The 17961-nt window shown below is 40.0% G+C and overlaps 2 protein-coding genes across 5 annotated transcripts in view; one reads left to right on the forward strand and one right to left on the reverse strand.

Moving 5' to 3' along the window:
- FKBP9 (FKBP prolyl isomerase 9) overlaps positions 1 to 3054 on the forward strand; it is a 39989-nt gene extending 36935 nt beyond the window's left edge. Inside the window, exons 10-11 of one of the 2 annotated variants that reach the window (XR_006384293.1) lie at positions 841 to 1072; positions 2791 to 3054. Coding sequence is in view for 1 of the 2 variants with exons in the window: in XM_044246337.1 (XP_044102272.1) it covers positions 841 to 1017 (177 nt within the window). In the remaining variant the exon portion in view is untranslated. Of the gene's footprint in view, positions 1 to 840; positions 2769 to 2790 lie in introns of those variants that run through there. The other variant, XM_044246337.1, reaches the window with a different exon arrangement.
- A 5360-nt stretch (positions 3055 to 8414) lies between these two features.
- NT5C3A (5'-nucleotidase, cytosolic IIIA) overlaps positions 8415 to 17961 on the reverse strand; it is a 50626-nt gene continuing 41079 nt past the window's right edge. For all 3 annotated transcript variants that reach the window (XM_044246339.1, XM_044246341.1, XM_044246340.1), the window contains 8 exons: positions 17358 to 17456; positions 16203 to 16272; positions 14990 to 15036; positions 13999 to 14084; positions 12508 to 12597; positions 10407 to 10569; positions 9651 to 9851; positions 8415 to 9132 (listed from right to left, as the gene is read on the reverse strand). In XM_044246339.1, coding sequence (XP_044102274.1) covers positions 9031 to 9132; positions 9651 to 9851; positions 10407 to 10569; positions 12508 to 12597; positions 13999 to 14084; positions 14990 to 15036; positions 16203 to 16272; positions 17358 to 17456 — 858 coding nt within the window. In that variant the 3' untranslated portion in view covers positions 8415 to 9030. The remainder of the gene's footprint in view (positions 9133 to 9650; positions 9852 to 10406; positions 10570 to 12507; positions 12598 to 13998; positions 14085 to 14989; positions 15037 to 16202; positions 16273 to 17357; positions 17457 to 17961) is intronic.

Below are 17961 nucleotides of genomic sequence, written 5' to 3' on the forward strand. Positions count from 1 at the left end.
AGGGAATACAAGCTGGGTGAGTGGGAGAGGGAGAAGCAGGCTTCCTGCTGAGCAGGGAGCCAGCCCTATGTGGCACTCGATCCCAGGACTCTGGGATCATGACCTGAGCTGAAGGTAGACGCTTAATGACTGAGCCACCCAGGCGCACCAATTTACTTATTTCTTAAATGTTCCTTTTTAAAAAAAAATTTTTTTAATTTATTTGACAGAGATCACAAGCAGGCAGAGAGAAGGAGGAGGAAGCAGGCTGCCTGCTGAGCAGAGAGCCCAATGTGGGGCTCGATCCCAGAACCCTGAGACCATGACCTGAGCCGAAGGCAGAGGCTTTAAACCACTGAGCTCCCCACCCCCCCCCGAAATGTTCCTTTTTAATTGTGTCTTTCCTACTAGGATGTGCTAGAATTATAAGGGGAGGATTTTTTTTTTTTTAAGTTGATGTCTCTCTAGGATCTTGGATGGGGCTCAGCACGCAGCAGCTAATGCTTTTATTGCATGGATGATCGCAGGCAGTAGTGCTCTCAGAGGCTAGGGTGGTTAGGGGATCAGCCTTTGGTGGAGAACTAAGTGTTGATTAGGGAAGACAGGATAGCTCCAATTGCTGCTGTGTGTTGGCTGCCTGGAACCTAGGGGCTCCTGGAGTCATTAATGAGGGATTTTTAACCTGCATCTGGAGGGGGAAAAAAAAAACCAAACAGTTTGTGTAGCTCATAAAATTGTGTCCATTTTGTGAGCTCAGACTCCAATTCCAGCCCCATTGCTTGGGATGCTCTGTTCAGTTTCTGTTCAGGCCCAGGTTTGGCTGCCGTATCTCATGATCTGTCCTGTTCCCTCTCTCTCCAGTTCTCAGAGTACATTCATGCCCAGGTGGCATCTGGCAAAGGGAAACTTGCTCCTGGTTTTGATGCTGAGATGATCGTGAAGAATATGTTCACCAACCAGGACCGGAATGGAGATGGGAAGGTCATGGCGGAAGAATTTAAACTCAAAGACCAGGAGGCCAAACATGATGAACTCTAAACCTGACTCGGGCCACTTGTGTGACACCAAGCCCCCTGTCATGGCAGAACGTGAAGTGAGGCGTGAGGGTCTCTCAGAAGGGGGTTGTCCATAAGCAGTAGATGGTCACACAGTACTTGGGGCATGTCAGGGATGGGTCGATGCACATGGTGAGAATTTTAAGCCACAGGCCAGTGATACGAAACAAAGTTGAAGTGAGGTGCCTCAGCAGAGGCTGTGTAGAATATTGAAACGGCTGCCCTGTCAGCCATTGTTTTGTGAGCCTTCCGGGTAGTTTTGTTCCTGAAGGAAAATAGTGTCATACAGAAGTTACAATCATCTTGGTGGGAACAGAAGAGAAAGTGTCCAGGATATCCACATGAAGAGGATTCATATTTTTTTTCTTTAACTAGCTGGTGTTTTAAGTGTTCTCCAGATGAGCAGAAAGGTGAAGGCCATGTCCCAGTAGTATTCCCCGAAAGCCTGTACAGGCTCTGGTAATGCCCAGCTTCCTGCTACACACACACACACACACACACACACACACACACACAACTTGTACACATGTGCTTTTATAGTTAATCAGGCCCTACCTGTTGTGGTCTTCCAATTGGCTGGGTTAACTTGGAAGTTAAGAAGAAAATCAGTGGACCAAACAAAAGGCATCCTGGACCACGAATAGAGAATTGATTCTGTGTTTGCTATGCAAGATTATCTGCTTCACCCTTTCTTACTCCCATCTGTCCTCCCTGAATCTTTCTATCAGATAGATATGCACAGGGCTGGTGGCTAAGCCATGCTCCAGAGTCTCTCACTGTGACCAAGATGGAAATGTCACCCCAAGAGATAAATAAGGTGACCTATTTCCACTCATTCGTGTCCTGGAGAGGGAGGTGTCCAAAAGCCCAGGGACCTCTCTCTGTGTAGGGAAACAAGGACACGGTTACCTGCCAGCCTGTGCCCATGTTATGCAGTAACCACCTAGCTGCCTTATGTCATCTGTTCCCAAGTGGTGACGGCATCCACCCTGAAGTAACCAATGATTTTCCTTTTGAAACTGCTTTATATTACTAATTTAAACTGTTTTGTACTGATGTAGCCCTGAGATAGTTCATGAAAATGCTGTGCACTCATCCAATGGAATAAATGTTGGAAAACTCATTTCGTATACCAAAAAATCAAATTATAACATCAGGTTTTGTGGAGTTTTACTTGGAGGCTGAGAGGATCTCATGAGAATACACCTCAATTATCCATTGACAATCCCCTTAAATACTCGAGGACTGCCTCTGCATTTGAAGGAGTATGAGGCAAAGTATACGGGGTGTGTCAGTCAGCATCCTGGTAGGAAACACACCCTCACATGGGACTTCTGAAGAGAAGCTGCATAAAGAACTCTACAGGAGAGTAGGGACAGGGCTCAGAGACCTAGTAAGGATGTCAAGGTAACATGACAGCGGTTGGGGAGCACCAACAGGAGGCTGTTCTACCCCTCAGGCCTGAAAGGTGAAGAGGAGCCACAGCCATGCCCAGACTGTAGCTGGTACTACAGCAGAGGAGGGCAGAGACACCCCCTTTTCTGTCCTGTCCCTGGTTCCCACTAGCTGAACCCAACCCAAAGGCCAAAGGAAGAGGAGGCTAGGGGCTGGTAGTATTAGAGGTCAGCTTTTTGGGGGCACAGAGAAAGAAGGAGAATGACTACAGGGGTTGGAGTGGGAGCCAATGGGCGAATGATTGGCACAAACAGAGAAAAATAAATGTTTTTAAAAGCAGATGTTACTGTTTATTCTGCAGAAGCAACTTCGGGGACTCTTTGCTTTTGGAAGGTAGATGAGCTGCATGCCGTGGCTTCCCGCTGCTGCTGTCGTGGTAACTTACGATCCTCGACCTGTCTTCTATAGAGCACACAGTCACTCCAGATTTTCTGTTTAACAGAACTCCTTCAGTGTACTGGATAGGCTAATAATCTTGCTGAATTGCCCTTTGGAATGCATTTAACCTGTAACACCTCACAATCCTTACCATCTTCATGAAGATAAAAACCTGGTGTTTATTCTCTGCTCCTGATTTTTAGTTGGTTCTGATTGAATTTCTTCACTGGCTGTTTTCTTGGGTGGCGGAGAGAAGTTGGCTGAATAAAAGACATGTTTCTCTGGGGAAATTAAGGTCTGTGGGCCTCAGAGCTTCAAGAACAGAGGGAACCCTTAGCTTGTTTTTGTTTTTAAACTGCCTGCCCATTGGCTGAGCTAGAACTTTGGTCTTCTCTGACCTTCAGGCTCAGATTGAAATGCTGGCTCTTCTTGGGTCTCCAGCCTGCCGCCTGTTCTGGTTTTTTGTTTTTTTGTTTTTTTTTCTTCCCGAGCCTTGTGGAGGTATAATGAACAAATAAAATTGTAAGATACTTAAAGTGTATGTTACGATTTGATATACATATATCCTTTACTTGGAAAAGATCTCTCCTCGACCTAGCACCTCACTGTGTGTGTGTGTGTGTGTGTGTGTGTGTGTGACCATCTAAGTTTTACTCTCTTAGCAAATTTTAAAAACTATACAGTATAGGTTACCATGTTACATATTAAATCCTCAGAACTTACTTATCTTACAGCTGAAAGTTTGTACCCTTTTACCAATTTCTATTTCTCCCATCCCCCAGTAACCACATTTGCACTCTGTTTCTGTGACTTCAGCTTAATTTTTTTAATGCTACATATAAATAATAATGTATAATATACATCATTCTAGATCCTTGGCTTGTTGGAGGCTCCCTGGGCACTTTTATTCTTCCCTGTTGCTAAGGAGGGCATTCAGTTATCTGTGAGTGTGTCAGGGGCTTTAGTCTCTGGGAGGACCAGCTGCTCAGATGGCCTCACTTTATAATGCTGCTGCAACACACATTACATTTGTGTTATGATTATGGGTTACAGCTCCACTGGCATGACTGTGAGTACTCATTAGAAAGCCAAATACAGGGTAGAGATGCCACAGAGCACTTTCCTTAGTCATATTTTACACTCAATTGCTGGGTTGCTGCTTGAGCAGCTTGGATCTCTTGATAGAAAGCTGTTCACAGGCTCTAGATTGGGACCACCTAACTTATGACTTATGCAGATTTTGAACTTTGGGCCCTAAACATGAAGTAGGTCGTTGATGCCCAGGGGGAGATTAGAGTATCTCCGTGAATATGACATTTTAGCATGCATGTGTCCTGTGTGCTTGAAACACCACTAGGCTACCTTGCAAGCATCAGCAATCTGCACTATTTTGTTAAAACCTACAGTGAGTTTTGATCTCTGATTACTTAGGAATTTATAATACCTTTCAAAATTATTACTTAAAAGACAGAACACATTTCATTTTGGCAGGAGAGTTGACCTGACTGCAACTCTACGTAAGCGCTGATACATTGCACTTCAGCATCTTAGGTGTCTAGGAACAAGTCTGCTCTCTTTTTCGTATGTTATGTACATATGCATGTATTTATTTTAGAGAGAGAGCACGAGTGGGAAAGAGAATCTCTGGCAGACTCTGGGCCCAGCGCAGAGCCTGATGTGGGGCTTGATCTCACGACCCTGAGATCATAACCTGAGCTAAAACCAAGAGTCAGACACTTAACCAACTGAGCCACCCAGGTTCCCCAAGTTTGCTTTCTTTGAAGACATTTTCCCTTGGCTTTCTTGGGGGGATCTGCATCTTTTTATAAACTAAGAATAGTGCTTCCAATTATTTATTGCTAGATGCAGATATAAAACTTTCATGCTTATTAAAATAGTGTTTGATTCTGTGTGGTCTTAGTCCTTAATGTTGAACAAGGAATTCCTTCCAACTTATACTGGCCATATTTGGATCTCATTTAAACACAGATATTTAATGTATGGTTCCAGCCAAAATTTCTCCTTTGGGCTTGAATCTATTTGATATCTTCCCTTGTATACCCCACAGGCACCTCAAACTTTGCATGTCCAAAAGAGAATGTACATCCCCACAACCTTCCCAACACCTTCCACCCAAGGCTGTTCTTCACCTGTCCCCACTCGATTAAACCAGACATCTTCAAGACCCTTCCTCCTCTCCCACTCCACACGTTTAATCCAAAAGCAAGTCTTATCATTTCTAAACTTAAGCTACTGAAAATGATCCACTTCTCTCTGAGTCCTGTAATTTCTAGCGCAGACTTCTGTAGCAGCCCCTAACTGATTTGCTGGGGGAGATCTGCCCCACCAGTCCATTTTGCATGACCATGGCACTCCTTTGCAGGGACAGTAAAACCAAATGCATGATTTACAAAGCCCTGTGTGATATGACACCCTCACCTTGATTCCGTTCACGATTCATGATTCCGTTCTTCCCTTTGCTCATAATACTGTTACACCAGTTCTCAGTTCTTTGAACACCTTAAATTTTCTTACTCGGGACCTTGTTACCTCTCCCTGGAATATTTCTCCCTCAATTCCTCACATGGCTGGCTCCTTATCCTTCAGGTTTTGGCTGAATCTCCTCAGAGCTTCCTCTAGCTACCTTCTCTAAAATACTTGTGTTGGTTTTTTCGTAGTATCTTATTTCTGACTCATCTGCTACGATGTAGGCTATACAAGGGCAGGAAGCATGTGGGATGTGTTAATTACTGTTTCTCCAGGACCTAGCCCACAGCACGGAGGTCAGTATTTGTTGAACAAGTGACTGTTTACTTACTCAGTCCTCACCTCAAGTTCATACCCAATGTTAGAGATGAGGAAACCAAGGAGAGAATCCTTGGAGAGAATCCTGGAGAGAATCTAAGACTCAGATCCAGGTTTGATTGACTTGAATGCCTGTGCCCCTTACACCTTGGGCACATTTTATCTTATCTACTAAAGTTGTACTGAAATACCAGAGTAAGCATAAAACACAGCAGGACTGGTCAATCTTGAGGGAAACTTGGACAAGTTTCAGGTTATTCAAGTTTAGTTATTCAAGATCCCACGTATCTTTTCCTTCCTAATGCTCCATGGGGTACACTAAAGAGAAAACCTTGAACCTAAAGTCTGGTTAAAAAAAAACTTTAATGGGGTGCCTGGATTCCTCAGTTGCTTAAGCATCTACCTTCAACTCAGGTCATGATTCCAGGGTCCTGGGAGCGAGTCCCACATCGGGTTCCCTGCTCAGCAGGGAGCCTGCTTCTCCCTCTGCCTGCCGTTCCCCCTGCTTGTGCACTCTCTGTCTCTCTCTTTCTCTCTGACAAATAAATAAATAAATAAATAAAATCTTTTTTAAAAAACCCAAACCTTTAATAATCTAGTTAATCAACTCTGGGGTCTATTAAACATACCATGGAATGCAGAGTCCTTGCAAAATCACTCTGGAACAAACTAGTATCTCTGACAGTTGTTTTGTTTTTCAGTTTCATTAAAATTGTTCATCTCAGCACCCAAAACTGCTTTACCTCTTGAAGTAAAATTCAAAATTGAAAGAAAAAACCCCCCACAAAACCCAAAAAAACCCCTAACAGCTAATGCTAGACCCTTTAGAGAACATGGTAGTTACTACACACTGCCAGTGTTCACTAGGGAGATGAAAGAGCTTTCTGTCCCCTCCATCCATCCAGACTGCTTATGCCTTCATGGATGGGTAAGAGCTAACTATATTGAATACTAGTGCTAAGCTATTCTAAATGCAAATATAAAAATTAAAAGCACACATCGGTGTTGATGATGAGTACATGTCACCCTGACAGTGCTATATCTAGAGGATGTATCATTACCTCCACTTTATGGATATGCAAGCTGGAGAACAGGTTAACGGGTCCTGGTCACACATCTACTAAGTGGTAGAAAGAGGATTCAAATCTGGAAAGTCTGACTCTATGGCGGATTTCCCAAGGGCTATATTAAACTACTCTGAAAGCTGAACTTGGAAACCAATTATTTATTTATTTGACAGAGAGAGATTACAAGTAGGCAGAGAGGCAGGCAGAGAGAGAGAGGAGGAAGCAGGCTCCCTGCTGAGCAGAGAGCCCGATGCGGGCCTCGATCCCAGGACCCTGAGATCATGACCTGAGCCGAAGGCAGCGGCTTAACCCACTGAGCCACCCAGGCGCCCCGGAAACCAATTATTTTAAATATCGGTAGAAACGGGCAGTGAGAGGTGATAGGGTCACAGGCACATAGGAGAAGAGGCAGGGGCCTTGGTTTGATAATCCAGTTAGGGCGTGGGTGGAAGGGCTAGAGAGGCTGCATGCCCTCCAGACCCTCATTTTATAGGGAGGTGCCTGACCTATATAGACTCAATACAGGGCTGAGTCATGACTAGAATGGAGGTCATAACTTCAGTATTCTTCACATTTACTCCATGCATCACGCTTCTTTGTGGAAGAGACAATTTTTATAATTGTACAATTTTTATAATTACAATTATTATAAGCTGCTTTGGAAAACAGTCAATATGGCCAACTCTAGGGGTGCCTGGGGGGCTCAGTGGGTTAAAGTCTCTGCCTTCGGCTCAGGTCATGATCCCAGAGTCCTGGGATCAAACCCCACATCGGGCTCTGTGCTCAGCAGGGAGCCTGCTTCCCTTCCTCTCTCTCTGCCTGCCTCTCTGCCTACTTGTGATCTCTGTCTGTCAAATAAATAAATAAAATCTTAAAAAAAAAATACAGCCAACTCTAATAGCAACATGGGATAAAAAGCTACCAATAGGTCAGAAATTCCCAACTAAAGCAGGGAGTAGGATACTTTTGGCCAATACAAACTTTGTTCCATTGTTTATTATAAAAAAGACGAGCAGTGGTAGAGGATAGGATGGGCTGCCCCAGGGAAAAGATTTTCACTGCAAGACCTTGCCTACCTGCCACATCAAACTGGACTAGAGACTGCCGACCATACTGGATGTCCAGAACCAGCTGGAACATGCTCTGTATCACAGCTCAGATGCTTTATGGAGTTAGTGGCTTGTAGACTTTGGAGTAAAAATGGTTAGAATCAGGGTCACATTTATCACAATGGCAAGTCTAAACCTTGTGGAAACCAATTATTGGGCAGTAGAAATTTGGAATGGGAAGTCAGACTGCAGAGAGTAATTTAGCAGTACTCAGTTTTAGTTAACAGGAGACCCAGCTACACTTTGTTTCCTGCCTGTGGTTATTTCTGAAACTCTTAGACTTACAACAAAGTATCCTCTTTTACTGATACTTTCAATGAGGGGAAATTGTTTTCCCAGTCCCCAGTATTTTCTCTAAGGCTGATGAAATTTCCTCTGCAACTATCTTTTTATCCTTAAACTTATAATGTGTAAGTTTAAAAATATTCAATTTAGATAGACACTATGACAATGACAGTAGGACTTCTCTCTCCCTCTTTCCTTCTCTCACACACACACACAGGAAAAACACGGCAGGTACTTAATAGATATATGTTGAATAAATGAATAATTGTCTTGACAGTTCATTTAAAAAGGCTTTTCACTTCATGTGTATTATCAGTGCTTCAATATCGAACATTCTGTAATGATTACTGGCATGTGGATAGCAAGGTTTTTTCAAACACTGAGTGCCAATATTTCCTGGTAAATACTGATTTCCACAAAACAGAATAGCCAAACACAACACAATTTCAGGAGACGGTGATATCATCAGCATAATTCACCCCAATTACAAAAATGGCGACACTTAAAATCATGTATATTATTTCACCATTTCATAAAACTTCTTTTTAAACTTATACAAACTTTCCCAGAGTAAAAAGTTTCCTCAAAAACCTCATAACATTACACTAAAAAGTTCACTCTGGAAATGCAGCGAGTTATTTTTCAAATTTTGGCTTTATGATTTTCTTTTTCAATCTGTTAAAAAATAGAGTTGAGGAGTGTGTTGAGAGAGGTGGGGAAAAAGGAGCTTCCAGTTGATGGATTCACTATGTCCAAAAATACCTCAGTAATGGAGAGAAAAAAAACTTCAAGAGCAAGAACGCATTATAAATAGAAGTCTTTCCGCAAGATGAACAGGTGAGCAGTTCTCGCGTCAATTGCACCCACAGGAGTGAGGTCTTCTTGAAGAATGCTTCTTTACAGAATCTTCTGTAAGATAGAGTTGGCTACATCCAGTGATTCGTCTTTTACTAGAACAATGTCGTAAGAGTCCATGTACTTTTCTAAAAGCTCGTCCACCTAATCAACAACAGAAAAATTAAATGGATATACAGAAAGGAGAAGCAAATGGTTTCAGTATGAATCTCATTGTTAGGTTCAATCTTTTGGGCAAAATGTAGCAAATTAAATCTACTTTCATAAAACCTGTGAAATAAAAAAATTCTTTCGAACTGTGAAGGCTTAGGGACATAGAAATTATCCCACATGGTGGCTTTATAGCCAAAGTCATTTCTTTCTAGTCCAGTGGTTCTCAACTGGGGAGAACGTCCAAGGAACACCTGGTAACATGGGGGACATTTCTGACTCTCAAGACTAAGGAGTGCTACAGGTTTTTAGTGGGAAGAGGCCAGTGAAGCCACCCCAATACAAACGGCACACATGTGCATCCCAACCCCCTTAACCACACCAAGGTAAACGGATTAAGAACAATCAAAATGTCTCTAACTACTTTCTCACGCCTGTTTAGTAACAACTGCCCATTAAGTTCCATCCTTATTTTTCTACAAGAAAATTAAATGACACATCTACATACTTACTCTATCATTTAGATACCCAATTTTTAGGATGTGTTCAACGTTGGCTACTCCATCTGCCATTCTTATGTCCCCTTGGGAGTCTCCCAGCAGAATGATGTTGCTATTGTCTTTTAGTCGATTGAAATATTCTGTGTTCTTCAAGGCACCATCATGTTTATTAAATACATGAATTAGTTCACCTTTAAATCCTTTCAGCACTCCCTATAAAAATATAAATCTTTTGAAACAATAGGTTTCAAACTACAAATTCTATTTGTTCTATTTTCACATTCATGTTGGCAAGAAGGGCTCTGAGAAGTTGATGACTTTCTAGAGACTACTTTAAATGTCACACACAACGAGCTGAAAATCCAGTTTTTACTTTTCATTAGTTTCCTAACTGGAGATCCCATTTTCTATATATCACACAATATTGTTTTGATTAGAAGGCTTTGTTCAAATAGTGACAGTTCTAATTCCTTCTTTTTTCCCACCTATGGATATTGAGTCTTCAGAGTTGCTGCATTAAATCACATTAAAAGAACTTACCCTAATTTTAATATTAGTCTGTAGCTTAGGAAACAAGAGTTTAAGAAAGGTATATTATTTTTAGAACATGGATATGTATATAACACTGGGAGATGATGAGTCCTATAGTAGGCCTTTTGAGTGACCTAACTTAATGAATATATGTTAAATAAAAAACAACTGCATTTATATGATTAAAATATATTCAGATTTTAAAGGTAATTATTTAGAATGATTTCCTATACTTACATTGTCATCAAAATCCATGAAGTTGGACACTACTGTGATGTTCGGGTGATAAACCCCAGCTTGATGGATTACCTCTTCTAGTATATCACCAATACCAGCCGAAAATATGAACACAGGAATACCGTATTCCTGGAGCTTATCAAAGAAATTCTCATACCCTTCCCTGCAAGATGAAGGTAGGAAGTGATTGTTAAAGAGTAAGATATATCTCCTTTTCACCTAGAAATGAAAAAAGCTAAACCTTTCTACCTAATTCCATGGCTCATTTATATTCCCTTTTCAGAATTCTGCCCAAGAACACGGTTATTGATGTCTGTGGCAACACTGGTACAAGTTTTTCAAACAACAGTTAACTCTTTGCCTTCCTTTTAATAAATTCTAATAGGACAAATTAGATGCTTTTAGGCTCAAATTAAATATGGATATAAGCCTACAATTCACAATCTACACCCTTTAACAGCAAATAGTTAACCACATCTTTAAAAAACCTCAGCCTGGAAAACCCATTTAGGGTTTTAGGGTGAGCTGGAGCACCTCCTGCTGGCCATCCTGCTCAACTACTTCCTCTTAGAAAACTGAGGGCTGGGGGAGGAGCTGAGGGTCATTCTCTTTATAGCTGGCATCTCTCTCCCACCTATGGTGTAACAGTTGTCGGTCATGTTATTTTATTAATCTAAGTTTCTTGCCTTCTTGCTCTTCCTGGGTCACAGGTTAAGATGCCTACAAAGGAATGAAATACTCACTAGCTATCCTCACTCTCTTTCTGACATTTAATGCTTTCCTCCTTAGAGGCAAACCACCTTAAAATGTAGCATCATCGGGCGCCTGGGTGGCTCAGTGGGTTAAGCCACTGCCTTCGGCTCAGGTCATGGTCTCGGGGTCCTGGGATCGAGTCCCACATCGGGCTCTCTGCTTAGCAGGGAGCCTGCTTCTCTCTCTCTCTCTCTCTCTCTCTCTCTCTGCCAGCCTCTCTACCTACCTGTGATCTCTCTCTGTCAAATTAAAAAAAAAAAAAAAAATGTAGCATCATCAAAAAAAAAAAAAAAGAAAGAAAGAAAGAAATAGCATCATCATATTTACCTAATGAGTTGAAAATTGTTAGAAGTGGTAAACCATATTGAAAGAAGCTTAAAAAATTTTTATCCTAGAGATAGTTTTCAAGGAAGTTTGAGAATTCAGAAAGTAGATTCATGTAACTTTATAAACTTCGAGCAAAAAATTTTTTTCAACTTGATTTATAAACATTCCTTTTATATTTCATGTCTTTTCAGAAGTATTCTCTTAAAAAATTTCAAAACGGTCCTGGTTTCATAACTAAGTTAGTCTTGAATTTTTTAAAAAGTGTTATTTATTTAAGTAATCTTTACACCCAGCGTGGAGCTTGAACTAATGACCCTGAAATCAAGAGTCATAGGTTCTACCGACTAAACCAGCCAGGCACTCCTACTCTTAAAATTTTTTTTTTTAAAAGATTTTATTTATTTATTTACAGAGAGAAATCACAAGTAGATGGAGAGGCAGGCAGAGAGAGAGAGGGAAGCAGGCTCCCTGCTGAGCAGAGAGCCCGATGCGGGACTCGATCCCAGGACCCTGAGATCATGACCTGAGCCGAAGGCAGCGGCTTAACCCACTGAGCCACCCAGGCGCCCTACTCTTAAAATTTTTAATGTGGAGAATCTCCGGATGTGTGGGTGATTCAGTTGAGCATCTGACTCTAGATCTCAGCTCAGGTGTCGATCTCAGAATCATGAGTTCAAGCCCCGAGTTGGGCTCCACCCTGGGAGTGGAGCCTATGGAAGGAAGGAAGGAAAGAAGGAAGGAAGGAAAGAAAGGAGAAAGGAAGAAGGAAGGAGGGAAAGAAAGGAAGGAAGCAAGCAAGCAAGAAAGAACGAACTTAAATCTCATAAGGCTGTTATTCCCTATACCAAGATCTAATATGTCTTTCTAAATTCCTTACCTCACCCTATTCTGTGATAGGTGGCATATTAGGGCTACGTTTTTATATGCAATATAGTTACAGATTATTTTAATAAAAGCACACACCTGAAGACATTTATAAGTCTGTAGACAATTAACGGCAAAAAATACCCAAGAAACTTACTTGAGCATAACATCAGATTCTGCCACAATTTCTTTAAGTTTAGCTTTTGGTAAAGCTTGTTCAACAAGCAAACCATGTGATTTAGTATACCTGCAGTTTACGATCAAAGAAAAAAGGAGAATATCAATTAAAGCAAATTAAAACTATCATCTTCATTAAAAAGCATTCTTCAATGACAGGTAATGCAGTATTTTATTCATCATCATTTGGAATTAAATTTTAGAAATTTAAATCCATCACTAATGAATGTACATCCTAATGTCTCAAAATGTAATAGAACATGTTCTTACTGCTTTCCCAGTTCTCCCCAAAGTCTCTTAGTTTAAATGTGTTAGTAAGATGATGAAAGGATACTATGTGTAAACCTTTCCTTAATCTACAGATATCCAACCTCAGGAGACATAATCATTTCTCTGATTACAGGAAGAATCAGAGAAAAGCCATTTGTTTCACCGGTGTGTAGTCTAAATTGTCGTGAAATATCTTAGTGCTACCGAGTGCAAAAGAGAAAATCCTTGTTCTGATGCAATCACTGCATCTCAGTCACAGACCTTTAGAATCTCTCTACCTGATATGCAGAAGCCCTGCGACCCTCCACTCTGGGTCAGCTCCCATCATTAAGTTAGTGAGCTCGTTCTGCCAGGGAAGCTTATATTATTGCTAGAAAATTCTAATTACTAGACAGTCCTCTCTTACATCATGCTGAAATCAGCCTTCTTAAAACTTCCAAATCTGATTCCAGTTTTGCTTCTACAGGTATGTGGCCCAGGTTCAACTTTTCAACATTTCATAGCATACACATTAATTAAGTGTGCACGGTATTCAGGTTAGGCCATAGGATAATGAAGATAAACAACATCGCTCCTGGTCTGTTAAGATTCTAAAACCACTGTTGTTGCTTCTCAAATCACAGCTTTCTCTATTCCATGAAATCTTCCCCAAATGGGATGGCTCCAGTTCCTGTGATTTTCTTAGTGGCCTCTTCTGACACACTCTCCGCTTGTCAACTTTCTCCTAATAACATCATTCTCTCTGGACTCAACACAATGCTTTCAGTGTGGTCTGCTTGGAAGGTGCCATTTCCGTTAAAGCAACCAGCACCGGGGGTCCATTTCTCAGCAACTATGTCAACCTGCTGGCTCCAGCTCAGTTCAGAGTCAATTTAAATAACAATTCTTTTTCTATATACATTCAGCCACATTTTGTCTATATACCTTTAAAAAATTCTTGTTTTTTAATTTAAGTCTTAAGTGCAGGATTCTAAATTTATCCTCATTGACCTTCATCTTAAAAACAAAACAAAACAAATTCTAGACTCTTAGAGTGATTAGAAAATTATAGTTCATTTTGTTATATTTAATCACTGCTCTAACTCAATGGATAATTTATGAATCTATTATATACAATACAGAGGGAAAATAAGCCACGAGTTGTAACTGCAATGTTATTTTATTATATTTTTAACCCACCCTTTGCCTGATACACACTTACCATTCTACCATATAGGGGTACTTCTCTTCTACGGTAAGAACAGGATCAATTTCAATAGCATAATATTTTTCCTTTAGTTGCAGTAACTAGAAATAAATGAATAATTCAATCATGAGGATGACAGAACTGTCATTAAGCTGCTGAGTTTTACAGAAAGCAAAATGATATAAACAAATGGTTTCCATAAATTGCTGTTAAAGATGAGATCAAGAGTACCTGGCTAATGCATGTATCAACTGAAGAGATTTTTGTTGATCTAGTTTATATGTAGCAAAGTACTTTCAGGTCAGCAATTCAATGAAACCAACTAATAATCAAATTATTACTACAAAAAACCCTTTCGTTCTCATATGAAAGTATTAAATTTGATTCATCTTTGGAGTCCTATGTTGTTAACACAAACACAGAGAGACACATATTCAAGGAAAGGAGAGAACTGAGGCAATTTCCTGGTCAATTTAAAGGAGAAAAACCTACACAAAACCAAAGTACTTTTGTTTTAATGTATGGCTAATGTAAGAACACCAGAATATTCTGATAATCATAAGTTTTTTACGTAAATTTTGTTTTTGTTAAAAAGTTAATTTTTTCATTAAAATAATGTTGAGAGTGTATAACCCAGACAATAAAACCAATATTTACTCAGTGTTTACTATGTGCTAGGTATGGTTAGAAGCGCTTATACTGGGGCGCCTGGGTGGCTCAGTGGGTTAAGCCACTGCCTTCAGCTCAGGTCATGATCTCAGGGTCCTGGGATCAAGTCCCGCATCGGGCTCTCTGCTCAGCAGGGAGCCTGCTTCCTCCTCTCTCTCTCTCTGCCTGCCTCTCCATCTACTTGTGATTTCTCTCTGTCAAATAAATACATAAAATCTTAAAAAAAAAAAAAAAAAAAAAAGAAGCGCTTATACCTATTGTTTGTGTGAATGAACCCGAAGAAATTCTCAGGCAAAAAGAAGTCTTTGAGTAACTCTGGATTACCATTAGTGTTTACCTTTTTTCGACATTCGTCTGTAATCAGCTTACTGTTGTCAATGACATCTGAAGAGAAAAAGAAAACTAGCATTAAAAGAAATATTCTTTTTTTAAAAAAAGATTTTATTTATTTATTTGACACAGAGAGAGAGATCACAAGTAGGCAGAGAGGCAGGCAGAGAGAGAGGGGGAAGCAGGCTCCCTGCTGAGCAGAGAGCCCCATGTGGGGCTCGATCCCAGGACCCTGAGATCATGACCTGAGCCGAAGGCAGAGACTTAACCCACTGAGCCACCCAGGCGCCCCAAAAGAAATATTCTGATTGATGCTACCACTACTTTAAATATTTTTCTTTTAAGTTTAAATGCCAAGTCCACTAGTGTGGTCATTATAACTTTTGGCCTTAGTACTATAATACACATGGCATTGCTAGAGAACTTAATGGTTTTAAAATCTAAATTTTGGATCTAAAGCTTTTTTCCTATATTGGAAGTACTTCTTTAGAGATTCTCCGAAGAACTACTGGGCCAAAAGGTATGATTTCTAGTGGTTTTAGTATAAATTATCAAAAGGAATTCTCAAATTCCACATGTACCTCCTGTAGTTGAGAGCCCTTATATCACTCGTTCTTTGTCAGGTTGAAGAGTATTATTTTTAAAACTCACTACCAAGTCTGGAGAACAAAAAAGGTATATTATCCTAGCAACACATCTTAACTGGATATTTATTTAATCATTCTTTTACTTAATTTATTTTATCAACAACAAAAAATTCAGTAACATTTTTAGAAAACCAGAGTGGTTGATAAATGTTATTTCTTTAGGTTATCCAAAGTTTAAACCCCATGTAAATGTTTCTTGAATAAATAATGAACAGACCACATTTGGAGAGAATTTTCAGAAGTCTTCATTTCTCTTGCAACCAAAATCACACTTGAAAATAGCCATTTATATAACATGGGGAAAAAACAAATCCTTGAAATGAAATAAAAAAAAAAGGGCAGGTCTTCTCCCTTTCAATGTCGAAGAAGAAGAAGAAGAAGGAGAAGGAGAAGGAGAAGGAGGAGAAGGAGAAGGAGAAGAAGGAGAAGGAGAAGAAGAAGGAGAAGAAGAAGAAGAAAACAAACAGACAAACAAACAAAAAAACTCCAGTCAATTTCATAGATCATATAGGTAAGAAAGGATCTTAAAATAAGAATGACTTTCATGAATTTGTTTATGAATGCCATACTTACAATGACACGTTGGGCATCTTTTCCCTTCATAGGAAAATCTACTCAGTGTCATATCAAAGTCTGTTATTATCTGTAAAGAACGGGAAAGGCATTATGGAACATATAGCCGCTGAGGGCAGTCACGTACTGTACTGCACCCTTCCTAGAGGTATGGGACTGTACTCAGCCCTGACCTGCTCCCCACCCCACTGGTTATTCTCTCTGCATTCTATTTTCTAATGCAGCTCTCTACTGGGAACAGCAGCCCTATCTCCTCCAACTGCAAATTCCTGTACTGATTAACCAGATTTTATTTCATGACAATGTTGGGGCACTTAAGGTATAACTTCATAGTTAAATCCTGGGAATCACCTTAGCTATGCAGCAATACCTTAAGTGCCCCAGCATTGTCACCAAATCAAATCTTATTAATTGATTTAAAAATTTATAATTGCGGGTGATTGGGCTACTGTTCTTGATAGAGATAAAATGTTGCACAACCTCAACCCACCCGGTCAATGTACAAAAATGCAGGGGAGGCAATTAAACCATATGAAGCTCCCCATTACAAAGAAGGGCATTCTGTCATATACTACATGGATGAAACTTGCGGGGATATTATGCCAAGGGAAATAAGCCACTAGAGATGGACAAATTCTGCATAATTCCACTTATGCAAGGTATTTAGTCAAACTCATAGAAGCAGAAAATGGAATGGTGGTTGTCAGTGGCTAGGGGGTGGGAGAAGGAAATGTGGGTTGCTCTTCTATGGGTAGAGAGTTTCAGTCATGCAGGATAAAGAAATTCTAGAGATCTGCTGCATAACAATCCATGTAGAGTTAACAACACTGTACTGTACACTTACACATTTATTAAAAGAACAGATTTCATAGTATGTGTTTTTTACCATAATAAAAAACTTATCTCTAATGGAGGGCTTGAAATTACAACCCTGAGATCAAGACCTAGGGTGAGATCAAGAGTTGGGTGCTCACCTGACAGAGCCACCCAGGTGTCCCAAATTTGAATATTATTCTTAAAACGGTTTAATACTTATGCACTGCATTAGTTAGCTTAGAACTCAGTATTATGCAGACTGGAGCAAAACATGAGATGAGTCCGCCTTAACATTAAAAATAAAGTCTTAATAATAAAGACTTCCTGATAATTATTCACCTGAAGTTTGCCAGCTCCTCCCTTAATAAGACCACAGATAATTTCTTCTACTCTTGCAGGGTTCTTGATTCGAACTGAACTTCTCTGAAATTCAGGCATCTAAAAAATAAAAGGAAGTTAACTATTTTTAATTCCTGTTTTCCCAGGTTCTTTTGACACCGAGCAGAAGCTTACATTATTTTAAGATGTAAAAATGTTAAGGCATTATTTTTAAAAAAGGCAAATCATGGGGCGCCTGGGTGGCTCAGTGGGTTAAAGCCTCTGCCTTTGGCTCAGGCCATGATCCCAGGGTCCTGGAATTGATCCCCGCATCAGGCTCTCTGCTCAGCGGGAAGCCTGCTTCCCTTCCTCTGCCTGCCTCTCTGTCTACTTGTAATCTCTGTCTGTCAAATAAATAAATAAAATCTTTAAAAAATAAATAAATAAGGCAAATCATCATATCAAATTACCATATATACACATAAAATTTTTTGAAGCACAGTTTCTATCTTAAAGATTAAGACAAAATTATATTGTAATATATTATCAGAAAGTGTAATTCTTCTAATTATAAAAGTCATGCATGGTTACCACAGAAATAACAGAAAGCATATAAAAAAGAAAA

This window comes from Neovison vison, chromosome 4 (assembly GCF_020171115.1).
Source record: "Neovison vison isolate M4711 chromosome 4, ASM_NN_V1, whole genome shotgun sequence".
NCBI lineage: Eukaryota > Metazoa > Chordata > Mammalia > Carnivora > Mustelidae > Neogale > Neogale vison.